Below are 17,108 nucleotides of genomic sequence, written 5' to 3' on the forward strand. Positions count from 1 at the left end.
GCCTTCCTTTTCTCTCTCTCTTTAGCATCTCTCAGTTTTGTTGATCTTATTAATTTGGATTCAATGTGTTAAACACCTATTCCAGTTTAAATATAACTGTACATTTAAAAAATACGGCTATTCAGAAAGAAAATGGAATACAGAATCTGGAATTTGCATTGCATTTTGTTTCCTCCTGTCATTCTGTCCTTTGTGTTCCTTTTTTCCCCTATTTTCTCCGATTATACCTGTCACATCCATCTGTTCTTTGAGAGTACATTATATCTTCCTTTTCATAGCAGGATGCTGATTTTTATTTTACTCAAATAGTAAACTATACAGACTAATGATAACCTGAAAATAGTCTGCAAAACAAAGACGCTTTAAAACCACAGAGGGTCAAATAAAAAGTCTATTTTTAAAGTCAGATAACAATTTATTGTTAATTGCTTGTAAATGTATACAAACCCACTGAGACTTAATTCTTGCTATATCATCAGTTACAAATAATCTTACTTGGCGCTAAAATGAATACAAACACTAACTTTGTCTTCTTTGACTACTAGAAGATGTTGTGTTTTTAAAAATCCCATTCTAATCTTTTATTTTACAGTAAAATTTAACAACTTGGTCAATGCAGAATCAAAGTGGAAAAAAATTACTTGTGATTATTCCTTTTTAGATAATGCATATCCCTTGGTGATTTGTACTGCTTGCCCAAGGTGTTCAGGTAACAGTGCTTCTCCTTCTCAGCTGTGAGGGAATATGCTGTGCCCTAGATGGCAGAGGATGTACTAGCTGGGTTGATGTGATGCCAGCTGGGGCAGTGGGGCCATGAAGCCCATCCACAGGATGAGCACACCCTCAAAAGGGTTACACAAGATAATGGCTACTGGGCTGTGAAAGATAGCAGACAGCAGACCAAGCTGCACATAGGGACAGACCCCCAACTGCTGTATTCTCTTTTGTCTCTGACCTATTACTTACACAACTGTCCCCTGCAAGTCATCATGTCACCCTGAGCCCTGGCTCCCCATGGCACATGCTGCTTCTTGCTGTGGGCTGTAGGAAATTAATTAATTGCTGTCCTGGTCTAGTTCTGCTGCCTTACCCGTCCCTGCACATCAGGCTGGCTGTATTGTTCTGCTGAGCAAAGCACTGGTCGGCCCCTTTACTTCCAGCCTCTGAAAACAGCCTACATGCAGAGCCTTTGGTGGCATAAAAGCATGGGTTTTCGATGTGCACAAATACTGCAAAATGTTATCTTCAGAAAATAAGGTAAATTTATGCTTAAGAGATCGCAGCATACTGATGCTAGATTTTCATGGTGTTTCTGGCCTACCCTTGTGAAGTTAATCTTAATGCCAGTAATGCCAGAGCTTGATGAGATCTTCTGCATCTAAAAGGAAAAGCACTCTGCCACAGACACCCACTGAAGCCCGTGTAAATGGCACTCATCCTGTATAAATAATAAGCTTCAGTAAGAGCACAACAGCACTCCCTTTAGGGCTCAAATTCCCACTGACAAATACAAACCTGAACTTAAATTCTCCACCACCCCTCAGCACTTTTCCCTGCACTGAGATGAAGAAAAATCCCAGCAGCTGTGCTCCGCAGCACACAGCTGATGTGAGTGCTTTGTCCCGTGCCCTTCCTTCAGTGCAAGCCACACGTTCTGCTCATCAAAGGGGAAAAGGACAGAATTATCCACTCAGCAATGTCATTTTAGTTACCTGCACCTCAGGATTTATTCAGTTTTAATTTGTAGATATACTCATGTTGGTTAATATGAACACACCAATCAAATTTATACAAAAAGTCCCTATTTAGCAGATGATACGTGAATCTGCCACATTGTTCTCCTATACAAGCAAAGACAAATGTAGTGCTTTATCCTGCTAAGAGGACACATAGGAAAAGATGCTGCTTTCTGAACAGCATGTGTTCAGCGTTACAATTCAAGCAAAAACGGGAAAAATCTATACTCTGTCTGCTGGGCTGGCTGAAGGGGCATCTGGAGAAGCAAACACAGTATAGTTATACAGCACTAGTAGTTGTCACGGTAACAACCGGATGATGATTACGGACTAAAAATTCACATCATATATCTTTCAAGACCCCAGTCTTTAGCCAACCATTTGAGATCCCATTAACCTAAGCAAGACTGTCAAAGAGAACTACTTGCAGTAGCTTTATAAGATGCACCATTTCAACATCAAATGAGATTCTCTGACATCTCTTTCTGGCCTGCCGTTTCAAGGCATAACCTCATCCTGGCATTTGGGGCTTGCATTGCCTTCTGCATTCAGAAGGAAATCCTACTTGAAGACTTCTTTTATTTTGGCAACAAACAATTAATTTTGTATCATCTATCTCAAAGATGGAAAATATGCCAGACTGATAAAATATGCCAGTCTTATCCACAGGAAATTTCCTATTTGTGGCTGCTTTAAAACAAAAGCTTGTTTTTAACAAAAGCTTTGCAAAATTCTGTTTACAAAAAACAATAATAATAATTAGTATAGTATGCATTTGGTAATCAACGCTAAACATTGATAAGCAGCAACATATCAATTCCAGAAGACAATGACTGCCTTTTAATGGTACAGCAGTCTGAATATCGAAACTCAAAATGTGTTGGAATGAAAACCATTTGATCTGGATTGACCTGATCACAAACTATTATGCTTCAAGTTAATCCCTCCTTCTTGGCAGGGGCACTTTTCTCTCCTCTCTCCTTCCCTTATTTTGCAGAAACAAGGGCCAAAATGTTTTCTCTTTCCACAATAAATACTCCCATCAAAACAGATACCATCTCTAGGAAACACTGTCATTAAAATTGGTTTCAATTAAAGTCACAAATTCTTTGCAAGAATGGCAGACCTTGAATTGTAAAATACAATCTAGGAGCAATATTGCACGATTTTGGGTCGGAAACGGAACATTTCACACACCTTTAGTTCAGAAGCCATCAGCTACTGTGACAGTTGTGAACAAGAGGAATTGGTTTTATCCTTTTCTTTTCACTTTCCTACCCTGCAATACATATGTGTTTATTTTTTTTTCCCTGTCATAAAAAGAAACCATCCTGAGATCCATGTTCCAGGAAGTGTAGTAGCTGAAAACTGTTCAAAAAAGCAAAAGTATGTGAGCATAATTGAGCGTGGAGTACGAGATGAAATATGAAACAACAGAAAATCCTGCCCAGAGCCATGGAGATCTCTCCTAGCATAGGCCCACAGATTCTCCATGCTTGGAAGGCAAAACAATGACAAGGGTTATCTTTCTGCTAGGTTGAACTAAATGTTGGAAAGATAATTTTATTTGCTTTGTTTCCTCAAGTTATACTGGTTGTGAAGAGCTACTCCGAACCAGCCTGAAATCAACGGTAATGTTGGTAAGAGAAAACTGTAGCAGAGATAATGTTCAAAAGAGGACTTAATACACAGCCAGTTATTATCTTGGGGAAATTAATCAGATGTTGGTAACATTTCATATCACATGGCGGAGAAATACCACCTCAATTTAAAATCCAAATCCAGACATGATTATCAGACATCTAATGATTCTCATGTTAGATGCCTTGATTAATTCAAGTGTTTATCCATCTCCTGAGGAAGATTTCTTTTTCTCTTACAAGCAAGACTTTATAGCACAAAGCAGCAGAAAAGACTATAAAAGTGCTCTGGCACTACACATTTCATTCAAGCCTTTAATTAGGCTGAGATGCATTCTGAGGTACACGGGCATGCTAATTTCCATTCTGAATGTGAAGATGTGGCAGAGATGTCACACATGTATTCTTAAACACATTTTATTCACATTTTATTTGAAACTTAGGTAAAATATATTAGTCTATGCCCTGGGAAAAGAAAAATAAAAAAGGGGCAAGCTATTCCCCCAGGAATAGCAGGGGACACTGCACCATGACTGGAAGAATTTGGAGCCAGCAATGAAACACTGGCATTGTCTGCACGCTCAGGTCTGCCGATTTACATTCAATTCACCTTTGGAAGGTCATGTATGCAGTCAGTAAGCGCTTCAAATATAGCTCTGATTTCCCAGTGTTTACTTCAAGCCACGAGCTTTCCACAGTTCTGACAGCTGGATCCCTTATGCAGAAGTTGATGGTATTTGCACAGAAAATATTCTACGTCCTATAAGAAAATTAACTTCTGAAGTCCTACATATAGCCCATGGAAGATAGGATTATATAAAGTAGATCTTGGAGAAGAGATATGAAAGCATTCCAGAGAGAAAACAAATTGCTTTTTTCTTGGCTTTATCTTTCAGCATTCTTTGGCAGCTTTCTCGAGGCCAGAGACAAGGTCTGGAAATAGCTCACAGAACCTGCCTGTAACTACTGCTCGTGAGTGAAAAAATAATGGCACGTTATGGCAGGTGTCAGACCCAGGAGCACCTCTATCAGGCCGCTGCTTGGCACCATGACTCTAGTTACACAAAAAAAGATCAAAATCATGACAAAGGGTGAAATGGAAGTATTTTCAGGCTTTGCAGAGGCAATTTCATTTTAAAATCCCTGTTCTCTACCTTTCCTTTCAGTAAGAAAGCACAATCAGCAAAATTCTAACCTCAGAACTCTGGTCCCATTAGTCACACAAAGCATAGGTGATTTATAGTCAGAAAATCATTTCAAAACAGCTGAAAGCATTTTGCTATTCTGCCTTCAGCGACACCGGTGCACTTCTTTGTCTCTAAATTTCAATTAGAAATAATTTAAATAAGAAAAAATCATGTTTCCTAGTGGCTGAGCCTGTTAATGAAATGCGTTTTATACTTGCAATGGAAATGGGAATTTAGGAAGGTAAGAGGCAGAGCTTGTGTCTGTATTATGAATACATTTTATGTTTGAAAGACTTTATCTTCATCGCGCTAATGAGATCTTCAGCTTTTTTTTTAAACCATATTTGTATTGCTGTTAATGTCTGAATTACCACCCTGTTAACATGACAACTCATATTCTAAGGTGTCTCAAGAATCACCAAAAGTAGGGGATTCTCTATTGTTTTAAATATCAACAAACACTGAGATGAAAACTCTTCTAACATGTTATGTTATGTCAACAGGAGAACAAAAAAGACAGGAACAAGCAACAATGTTTTTGCACTGAAATATTACATAAAGCAAACAGAAAAGATTGACAATTGATTTGTGAACAATTCACCTAGATGGTTTTATCAAAGGGCTTTGGAGATACCTTTTTATGGATTAATACAGAGCAAAGAGGCACCTCCTTCACTGGGTAAAGGATGTAAATGGTATGAGTACAGAGAAACTCTTATTCGCTGTGTTACTTTATCCGACTCTAGAAAAGGGTCTTCTGTCCCTCGTGCACATGGAGGACCCAGTCCTTACAGACTTGGATTAAGCTTAACACATAAAATACTATTCAAGATTTAGGCATTTTCATATAGCTTGAATATACTTGAAATAACCTTAGACTAGCCCATAGGAAGAAAACTAATCTTGATCCTTAGGCAAGAATCTTCGAGTGACAAGACAGAAGTGCTCTGTAGTTCCACACAGGTCTCTGCAAAGTGACATGCTGTCAGATAGAGACTTCGTTACTCCTCTCTCATATTGTCACCCTGTCTTTCAAGATACATCCATGAGCCCAGAATTCAGTCACACAACTGTAACAAGGGCAGACCTTGACCTGACAATGCTAAGTACTGATGATAATACATCAGCAGGAAAAATGAAAACATGTAGATGAAAGCTGTTACTGCTGTTGCTAAAAATCACTTTAAGACATCCTTACAGGTCTTTCAGCATCAGCAGTGGTAGAAAAACAATACACCAGAGGAGGGATGTGGTAGAAGGGACAGAGCAGCCACATTAGATATTGCCATGAACACGGTGTGTCACACTTTAATAACTCCTACACCACTGAAAACAAATTGGACATGAGCAAGCATAAATCACACAAGCTTATGCACATCTTGAGGTAGACAACATATCTCAACCACAGATATCTTCTACTCATTTTCACCAGCTGGATGCACTCTTCCATAATGACATCTTTACACTGTCCTGGCCCATGCAACCACAAAATCAAAATCTAAAAGTCTGGACAAAAACAAATCTAAAAGTTTGGAAATCTGGGAGCTCTAGGCACCTAACTTCTGTCCTGCAGGGAAAGCCAACAACAAACAGCTATAAAAAAAATTAAAATTGGTACTTCACAGACAAGGAAGCCCCAGTGGAGCAACCACCCATGAGGAATTCTGCAATTACGCTTGGCACCTATTGACTAGATGAACCCCCTCCTCTTTTGGGCAAACTCTTTGTTCACAAATCTCCGATAATAAGGAAGGTCTTCTTGCTCACTAGAAGGCTGTATACCAAAAGGGAGCAAATGACTTTGTCCTCTCCTTATTCCCTGGCTGAGCCATACATAGTGCAGACATCCCTAGAGAAAGCTTTGGGAAAAGGCCAGGCTCGTTGAATGCATTTGAATTGCAGTGTTTCCAAGATGATATCGTTCCACCTACTGCCTGGCCCACACTACCTTGATGTGGGTCAGACTGTGAATGACACAATTTGGTTGCCTCCATGCTAACCTCTGCATTCGTCTGACTCTCAGTGAGAAAGTCTCCTCTTCCTTTCTCACTAGCTTCAAATGGAAGCCTCATGAATGCTGTAAATTTAGTGCTTAGTTTTATAATTGTGGTTTTATTTGAATAGCCACAGAAATGTTGGGTGAGATTAAACACAGGCCTCTCCTTTTGAAGAGGTCTTTGTTTAATATGACTTTTACACCCCATTTTCTAACTGACTTTTAATTTTTTCTCCTTTGAGTCTAGCTGCAACTCCGGCTCCTACACAGCAGTTGTGAGAGCATTTCCTTGCTACTATGCTAAGTAATATTTGTGCATAAACTTTTGCTAATTGCTGAACCTATGCTGGAATGAATAAAGCCTTCATTCATGTTTATATATTAGTTTCCAATATTTGTATGTGTGTAATCATCAGGCTAAACCCAGCTTTCATTTGCAGAGATGGTAATTGAGACACACTATTTAAGTGCATTGAAAGGTGTTTTTTTTTCTAGTATCATTCACAGATATGGTTATCAAAGAAATTTCCAGATCCTGTAAGTCAATGCGATTTGTTCAGAGCTAGTAACTGTGGTAATGGCTGCAACAACAGGTAATCAACATGTAATTTTGATCAACAGAAGTGAAGCTAGAGCACATTTTGTGCTGGAGACCTGACAAGTTGCTAGGGCTCTTATTTCAAAGAAGCTTTGAGCTTGCTCCTGTGGGCTAATGCTTTTTTACTGCTGCAGCTCATCTCCCACTCAGGTTAGTTCTGTGCAACAAGGATCCACAGCCAGTTGCACCCTTCATTATGCAGACAAGAGCTCAGCAAGCAGGCAACAACTGAGTGTTGCCTGAAAAGTGCTCTCCTGGTCTGAACTCTCTCACTAATACAGACAGGCACACCCTACACGTACGTTTGAAACCTACGTAATTAGAATATCTCTGTGGTGATTCCTGGCCATCAAAAACTTTCCCAGACAAAACTGCTACTATTAACAGTAGAAGTTCCCAATTTAACAAATGGAAACAAGATAAATAAATACCCACATCATTCTGGTTTCACCCAGCTTTACCTTTCACACTGTAGCAATCTGTTACTCTCAGTCAGCTGGAAATAGTACCAAAAGTGATAATTATTTTCATGACAATGCAGCACTTCCCATGGTCTCTTCTGGATATCTGATGGCTTCAACTGCTTTATACTGGAGCAGTCTATGACGGTCAAACAAACTAGGTCTACCATGCCTCCCAGGATCCACGCTTTATTCCCCCCCTGCTCATCTGCCTACCTCCGTTCCTCATCGTTTAAGTTTAGCAACAGGTAACTCAGCACAGAAACCAAAACTGAGAGGTGCACCTGAAGAATCTGGAGTCAACAGGAATGGGGAATAAGGAACCAAGGAGGTTTCTGGCGTAGTAGCATGGGAGAGAATGTGCAGTATTAGAGGTGATATGACATATTGCTTAGATTTTATGTGTCCTATTAGCATTATCACCTCATAGAGGAACTACCAGAACTTCCTCCTTCTCCAACGCTCTTCCATCTCTGTGGTACTGGCTCTAGTTTCAGTGCCTGCAGCATGGGAAACCAGGCTTCCTGCCTCCCTTTACCCAAAACTATTACCAATTGTCTCTTCATGTCTTGCTCAGCTGCTGCAAAAAAAGCATAACCTCTGTTACTGCTCATCAGCTGCTTCATAAGGAACCATTCACATACATGCTTCGAATCTCACTTGTTCTTGAAGTGAGTGCAAATTATGTCAAGTAGACTTACTTACCTTTAGAGAGCAGACAGAGCTCTAGACAGACAGTGGGGCAAGAAGTAGAAGGATAGTATCACCTCTGATAACACTATAATTACATGCATTCAACAAGCATGGCCTTTTCCCAGAGCTGTCTCTGGTGATGTCTGTGCTCTGCTCAGGGAGTCAGTAAGGAGTGGACAAGATCTGCTTACTTTTGCTGTATAACAAGTATGCTGTGGCCTGTGTGCTATATACTAAAAATGCTCCAAAAAGAAAGAAAAAAAAAAGAAAAACGGTCAAGGCAATTGATCATGTTTTTATGCAGTGACTAAAATGATGTTGAACAGTTAGCTGCCTTTGAAAAGGTGGCATGTTCCCACAGCTCCATCCTGTAAAATACCTGCATATGTCTTTCAACAACATGCAAATTCACTGATTATCAAGAACACAGGACTGCTTCCCAGACTTACATAAATCCTTTACTCAGTGTAATGCACTTGCAAATATAAATACCACTCAATTAGAGACACATTCTGCAAAGGCAATACTCCTCCAGTTTGTTTTCAGGTCAAATATATCAAGACCTGAAACCATTCAAAGTTTCATAGTGTTAAAGAGGTATTTGGACAATGCCTTCAGTAGTATGTTTTAATTTTTGTGTAGCTCTGCAGCAGTCAGGACTTCATGATCTTTTAGGTCCCTTCCATCTGAACTACATGATCCTATTGCAGTCATAATTATAGTGGGGAACAACTTCAGTCAAGTTACATGCAGTTTCAGCTTCCTCAAACTGCGAGCCAGATATGGACAAAATTTCTAAATGAAGGTTAAAGCCCATTTTCTTCAGAACAATCAGGTAAATCTGTTATCACAGAAATGTGAGCAAGCAAGTTTATTCAACTTCATGCAAGTCATATGATGTAATTAATTCCAAATGTTTTTGGTCTCTGTACAGAAACTTCCAGCAAAATATTTAAATGATGTAATAATTATCTTTTTGCTTTCATGATCCTTCTGACTATGCCTTAATTTATGATGCTTTCAACTAGCATACATGTCTCCTGAGGCTACCATTGGTGCACATTTATTTAAGTCAAAAGATAAATCTTAATGAAAGGTTTTTTTTAACACAATAATTACCTTATTTTGATCATCATAACAGTAGTTATTAGAGGCACAAAAACAGAATCAGATCTCAGAAGAAGTCATGAAGATACTAAATTGGGTGGAGTACCAGCACTGCCCTATTATTTTGCCAAGAAATGATACATCAAAGTGGCAGCAATGAATCATCACACACTACTAGGAACTACACCCAAGGAACCCAAGAGATGGAAATACTAGATGTACTAACCTCCATGATAAATTGCAAGTTATAATTGCACAGCAAATACTTTGCAATATATCTTTTCTCAGATAGGAAGCCATGCCCTCCTTATGTCTCCCCCAACACGATCTCTCATCAGAATAAGCTACAACAAATTCAAAAGAACCACAAAAACACAGGAATTTTGGACTGATATGATACGTCCATCTTTTTAAGAAAACTGCTTTTTTTGTAAAGGATTAAAAACCCAACGTGCCAAATTACACAGTTAGGCATCCCTGCTCTTTTACTAACATCTTCCCTAAAACCACCATATTACGGGATAATGCACACCGTGAGAGGTGAGGATAGCAATGAAAAAGAGCACTCCTTCCCCTGCTCTCAATCTCTCTGTAGTACAAATGACTACTAGTCTGATCTTATGCCAGACACAGAACCATTGCAGGCACATACACGTGCTCCAGAAAAAAATACAGGAATAAAGAGTTCCCTGAAGAAGAGGATACAGTGTGTTACCTTTTCCAGTCAAAGTTTCTTCTTTTATTTTCCTCACCGCTTCTTGGCCTTCTCTCTCGCTGTTTCCAGCTGTCACAATATAGAAAATACAAAATTAGTGATGCAAACCAGGAACAGTTAATTGTATGCCAGCCATTGTTATGGGTTAACCGCAGTGTAAAAGTTAACCAGGAAAAAAGTTTTAAATGAAAATGCATGATTCGTGACTGTCAGAGCAGTAGAAGTCTTCAACACCCCACTGTTCACATGAGTTCTGCTTGTTCGTCTCATTTATTCACACAAGCTATGACCACTTGCTGGTTGGACCAGGTAAATGTGGATGTCAGTCTGAGAGCCAGGTGAGTTACATCACATTCAGATTCCAAGACATATTTTCTGCAAATGAGAGCAGACCACTCTCTGTCCTTCTCCAAATGAAGAACTTCACAGCCGGAGGAAAGGCCCCGCAAACCTGGTCTGAATGCTAAGGAAAAACCCCATCAGCGCTAACAGAAAACATGATTAAACACCAAATAAAGGGTTTTTCTGCCACTCAGCTGAGGGGGACAGTTGTACACTTGTTTGGCAATTGTTTTTTGATAATTTATATCAGAGGGAAAAAGACAAGTGCAAGAAAAATATTCTGTTTGGAAGTACAAGTTAAAGTTTTTACACAAAGTTTGACATTCCATTTATAAATCCAGAAACATTTTTCCATAGTATGAAGCATAAAAATATCTAATTATTTATTATGTAAATTGGACACTAACACTGATATCTATTTTGAACTTCATGCAGTTGTCTTTTTTCCTAACTATACAAAACTCTTCCCTGGTTACTGCACAGCCTTTATTTATACTGTAACCCTTTACAATTATCCTGTCCTCTCATTCTCCTGTTAGATCCGTAGCAGGGAAAGAATCACAGCACACAATCCATTGAGATTGGAAAGGACCTCAAGAGAAAGCTCAGGGGTGATCTCACTGTGACCTTCCAATGTTCAAAGGGAGTTTATAAGCAGGGGGGAAATCAACTTTTTACATGGGCTGACAGTGACAGGACAAGGGCAAATATAGTTTTAAGATAAAAGAGGGGAGATTTAGATTAGATGTCAGAGGCAGATTTTTCACTGAGAGGGTGATGATGCACTGGCACAGGCTGCTCAGAAAGGTTGTAAATGCCCCATCCTTGGGGGTTTTCAAGGCCAGGTTGGATGGGGTCCTGGGCAGCCTGAGCTGGTGCCTGATTTGGAAGCTGGCAGCACTGCACCTGGCAGAAAGGCTGGAACTTGATGATCCTTGAGGTTTCTTTCAACCCAAGCCATTCTATGATTCCGTGATTCTAAGATTCTATGAAATAGGTCATCTGGCTCAACCTCCTGCTCATATTAGTTGGTATGGGCTTGTTAGATCTAAATTTATAAAATGAGAACATGCTTTATATTGACATATTTTATCTATTAATCTGCATTAACACGATCTCATAAAGAATGTTCCAAAAGTGGGACTGACCCTTTGAGACAGATCACATGCTATCCATTGGTTGCACTAGATGAAGGCACAGAGCACTGGAATGAGATTTTTGGGACAAGTGGGCCGCTGAGGAGGTAGACAAATGCATTATTTTGAGAATGGACAGTTTGCTGTGCATCTGTATTTGAGCAGTAAAAAACAGTGATTTGCAACACTGGTAACTGAAGGAAATATGTATCTTTATCTTGATGATATGCAAGAAGACTCAGTATTTAAATATATGTAAGCAAAATAATAATATTTAACATTTCAGATACCGAAGAGAAGACATAAAACCTAGGGTCATTCTGGCCTATAACTGTTCTTTATAAATTACATTAACACTGGAATTATATTACTCAGACAGATAATAATAATAACAGATAATAATAGAATAAAGCAGACCTTTCCAGTATTTCTGTCTGTTTTTTTTTTTCCCTTGTAATATCCAGGGTTTTACAGAACAAAAATGTTCAGCTTGATGCTAATTTCTACGAAGGGATGCAGTGTCGACAAACAAACCCTCCGGTAAAATTGCCACATCTGGGGAAATCAGGGCAGATGTGTGATGGGCAAGGGATCAGTTTTCCTCATCGTATCGTCCAAAGTGATTTACAAGAGTAAGGCCTCAAACTCAGTGTGTTATCACACGAGATAGATGGTTGGTTTTGAAAACAAACATACTTTGGTGCCAATTCTGTGAAGGACTGATGTGATTTCTCTTTCATTCAGCTCTCCTTGTGCAGAGAACACGCTTATTAAGGCTTCAGTGACTTGATTTGACCTTACTCTCAGTATGTTCACTTAATTTGTTCTTTTAAGAGAGCTTGTATTCACAACAGATTTTAATTTGCTTTATTTTGCTGTTATATAAATGGTTATTCATTAAAGCTCAGCACCCTCCAAATGAGTTCATTTTATTCATATTTGCATGTTTTTCATTCTAGACCACTGGGATAAAATAATTACTTTGTTAAACAGTCACTTCAAATGTCTGTTTCCAGCCTGATTCAACAAAGAGTTTAAAAACTAGGTCCTGGAAGCCTGAGTATCTTAGAATCAAAATTGCCTCAGCTACTGTGATAGAGGCTTTTGAAATACGTCTTTCAAAGAAGAATCTGTAAGAGAGACTGAGCAGATGACCAAAATGCTCACAAAAAATTCAAAAACACGATCACAAAGATACCATAAGACTGGGAGAGAGATCTACACCTCTACGTTTGCTTAAAATGATCAGTGTCCCCTTGCTGAGGATGGATGGAAGAATTAAGGGAGACTGAATAACTGTACTGCTCCTCTTTGAGTATATCCTTGTGGGATCCAGTAAGTAAAATGAATGAAAAAGGTATGAAAAATAGAAACCTCCTCTTCAGTGCTACATTATTCTAAATTAGAAGTAATTAATAATAACAATAATACCTTGTAAAGACACAAAGATAGCAAAATTGGTTTTAGGGCTGTAAAAATCAAACATAATTTGGATATCGTTTTGACAGTGATGGCCTGCTGAGGGACTCAGCTTCCAAGCCCACTAAACAGGAATGAGTACAGTGCTGTAAACTAAGGAGAGCGACAGTTTGTTAAATGAGGGTAAAATTCTTAATGTCATCAGATCCTCAGCAATATAATTGTAACAAATGTTTAGAAAACTTTGTGATACGCAGGAGTATCCACTTGCTGGACTTTTTGCCCATGATTCAACATAATTTTCATACCTTCAACATGCCAGATTTATCTAACTCAGAATGTATCCATGTCAAACTCAGTAGCATCTACAGCATGAGATCTGCCTACTCAGGATTCAAGTGGAATGGAGGGTAGGATGAGAAAGGAAGATAGATCATGTTTTAGTGCAGTGAGAAAATCAAAACAAAAGCTTTAAGAAAAAGATATTACATTCTTGAAAGCTTAGATTATCACAGTACTTAAAACTGCAATAACCCTGTTTTGTTTTGTTTTTTTCATGCAAATGTAAAGTGTCTATGGGGAGCTCAAAGTGGTTACAGTTGTCTCAAGAATTGTTTATGTACGTAAGCTGTTCAATGCCATGCCTGAGGTTTTCCTTATCTGTCCCACAGAACAGTGAAAAATGCAGGTGCAACTGATTCAGTAACAACACTAACTACCATCAAGTCTGAAAATAAAACTAATAACATAAATTCCAGCCTCAATGGATGTACCTATATAAAAACAGACATCATACCAATGGAATGAAAAATTCCAGTCCTTAGTAAAGTATAAAGGCTCATATTGGGAAAAAAAAAGAAAAAAAAAAAAAAGAAGAACATAAATTTAAATACATCTTTTAGTCCAAAATTGATTCCCCTCTTCAACATTTGCCTACACAGGTGTCACAAGGCAAAGCACACTGAACTAAAGACACCATAGAAGTAAACCAAAAAATACTTATCAGAAATAGGATGCTTTGGATCTTACCCTAGAGGTCAGACTCTGACATCTTAACAAGTTTAAGCAGATTCTAACTGAGAGTTACTTCAGAGATTTTAACACAACTGTCACAGAGCGTGGCCCAGTTTGAATTGGATGGCAGTGACAAAGTCCTTAGAAACCCAACATGGCTGAATGAATCTGTGCATTAGAGGAGCACCATCACTATCACTAGATAAGGAGACCTGATACATTTATAAGCATTCTTTATAAAACATTCCTAATTCTTCTGAGGATGAAAATCTCTCCAAAAGGACAATTACTAATCACACTCATAACTGATGTACAGAATCGATCCTGGTAAAAAGCAAGGCTTTTTCCAATTCTTTTAATAGAAATGGGAGTTTGCCATCTTGACCTTTCAAGGCAATGTACCGCAGGCATTAGCAAGAAATTTAAGATACTCTCCAAACAGTGATGCAGCCTGTAATGCATAAGGTTGTTTGGAAAGAACAAAAGCACAAATTCAAAAAGCCAGATTTAGCAAAGGGAGAATTTCACAACTTTCAGCAAATGAACACCAAAACAAAACACAAATAAAGAGCTCCTGAGGCAGACAACAAGCAGATCCAAAATGCTCAGGACGTTGTGGTGCAGAGATACGTGGAGGCTGAGGCCACCTTCGAGGCAGTGTGGCTCTCGACTGACAGCAACCTCCTCTCTTAGTTACCCGTAATTATATACCACTTAATCCCTAAATAGCTTTTCAGAATTAGCAGCCTCTCCACTTCTGCTATGATACTTGGGGAAGGGGAGGGAAGGAAAAGTGGACTTGCAGATGTGATAGTCACAATGTAAAGATCTTAACTGATCTCTTCAAGTAATCCAAGTTTATGGCGTCTATAAACTCTAATGCGTATACACATTTATAGGAGAAGCTTGGCACTATGGTAATTAACTGTATATAAATATACCATGTGATTAAGAAGATGTGTACAGCAATCCTTAGGTGCCTTTGTGCATGATATTGTGCAAGATACAGAAGCAGTTCCAACTGTGAATTTGAATTAAGGAGACTCTTCAATGCAGCCTAATCCTTATTATGACTGAAAGGGAACTGATACAAGTAGAGCACAGGCCAAAAGACAGGGTTTGTCACGGCACCCAAAGCCTCCAGAGAAAAACAAAGTAGTATCAGCTCATGTTATAAGGGTTATGGTTTTATCAGCGTGTTTGGTATGGTACTGCATAATAAATACAGTGTGTCTAGGAAAGAATGACTGTCCCCAAAAGCTCTGAGGGTGACAAACACGAACTCAGTACAACATGAAGGTTTTAATGCTTTTTTTTTTTTTTTTTTTTTTTTTTTTAAATTAAATAAATTTATCAAAGCGTCTTAGGTCTCACCCCTAAAACTTCCAAGTCATAAATTTCTTATTCAATGCTTGAACTTGTTGTTTAGGTATAAGGATATGTCCTGGTATCAAAAGGCATTAAGAAAGTGATACAAAGGATATACACACCCTTTGCCAGTCACTGAACAGCAGTCACAATTGAATACTTGACTTCTTGATGTTAAAGGCAAAAATATCACAGCAAGAATTCCATTTAGAAAAGAAGCAAAACTGAGTAAGGAGGATGACAGTTTGCAAACAGAAAACAAATTACCATTATCACCTCAGGTTTCATCAACCCCAGCAGTACCAATGAGAAGATGAAAAGGCCCCTGTTCATCAAGCCCAAGATACATCCAGACAAGTGCCCTGTTTCCAACAGCATCAAACAACAAGTGTTTAAGGAAAAAGTTTCAGCGACACCATTTAGTGCAGAGCAAGGTTTCTTAATACATCCTTCCAGATGCAAGTAGTTTAAGAGGTTTCCTGAATCAAACCTAGCCTCTCCATGAACTATCCTCCACTTCATCTAACTGCATTTTCAATGTGTTCAAGCCCTTGACCTACAGAGGGTTCTGAGACAACAAGCTGTATGACTTAATGACACATTTAACTGCATTAGAAACTTTGTGCTTTCATTATTTTTGTCTGGTTTTAATTGTTGAATGTTCGCTACTTTGTTTACAAGAAAGAGCATAACCCCTTCTTATTCACTTTTTCTATACCATACATAATTGTATAAAGCTGTATGATATCATACCTCAGTCATCTGTTTGCAAGCAGAAGAACCTTTGTTCATCAGCCCCACCTTGCACAAAGCCACCCCATATCCCAGTTTTTTCCAGTTCTACCAGACTCATTTGAGTATTCACAACAGGTTCAGCCAATCATGTGTACAAAGGAAGAGGGACACTTCATGTCCTGTTTTTGTTTTCCTTCCTGCTAAGTAGTAACATTTTATTGGTTTTTATGACTGGCGGCGAATATTGAAGATGTTCTGCAGAGAAGTTTCAGAATAAATCACTGGGCTTTTTTCTTTTTATTTTTTGGAGCGACAGCAGTTGATTTGGATGTTATTCCTGTAAATATTTGTGGCCAAGAGGGCCAATGCATCCTGGGGTGCATTAAAAAGAGCGTGGCCAGCAGGTCGAGGGAGGTGACCCTTCCCCTCTGCTCTGCCCTGGTAAGACCTCATCTGGAGTACTGCGTCCAGTTCTGGGCTCCCCAGTACAAAAAAGACAGGGATCTCTTGGAAAGAGTCCAGCGGAGGGCCACAAAGATGGTGAAGGGCCTGGAGCATCTCCCCTATGAAGAAAGGCTGAGTGAACTGGGTCTGTTCAGTCTTGAGAAAAGGAGACTGAGAGGGGACCTGATCCAGGTCTATAAATATCTAAGGTGTGGGGGGCAGAATGGCGAGGACGGACTGTTTTCAGTGGTGAGTGGAGACAGGACAAGGGGAAACGGCTGGAAACTGCAGCATAGGAAGTTCTGCACAAATGTGCACAAGAACTTCTTTACAGTGAGGTGACGGAGCACTGGAACAGGCTGCCCAGGGAGGTGGTGGAGTCTCCTTCTCTGGAGATGTTCAAGACCTGCCTGGATGCCTACCTGTGCGACCTGCTGTAGGGAACCTGCTTTGGCAGGGGGGTTGGACTCGATGATCTCTGGAAGTTCCTTCCAACCCCTACAGTTCTGTGATTCTG

General features: G+C 39.2%; 1 protein-coding gene across 1 annotated transcript in view; it reads right to left on the bottom strand.

The window, feature by feature from the left end:
• The window catches only part of DHRSX (dehydrogenase/reductase X-linked), a gene marked incomplete at its 5' end in the record, with an annotated part of 159,450 nt that overhangs the window by 98,929 nt on the left and 43,413 nt on the right, over positions 1-17,108 (bottom strand). The window contains one exon of the mRNA XM_042866790.1: positions 10,134-10,202. Within this exon, the coding sequence (XP_042722724.1) occupies positions 10,134-10,202 (69 nt within the window). The remainder of the gene's footprint in view (positions 1-10,133; positions 10,203-17,108) is intronic.

Source organism: Lagopus leucura, unplaced genomic scaffold (assembly GCF_019238085.1).
Source record: "Lagopus leucura isolate 7727_CA_CO unplaced genomic scaffold, USGS_WTPT01 Super-Scaffold_100001, whole genome shotgun sequence".
In the NCBI taxonomy this organism is placed as follows: Eukaryota; Metazoa; Chordata; class Aves; order Galliformes; family Phasianidae; genus Lagopus; species Lagopus leucura.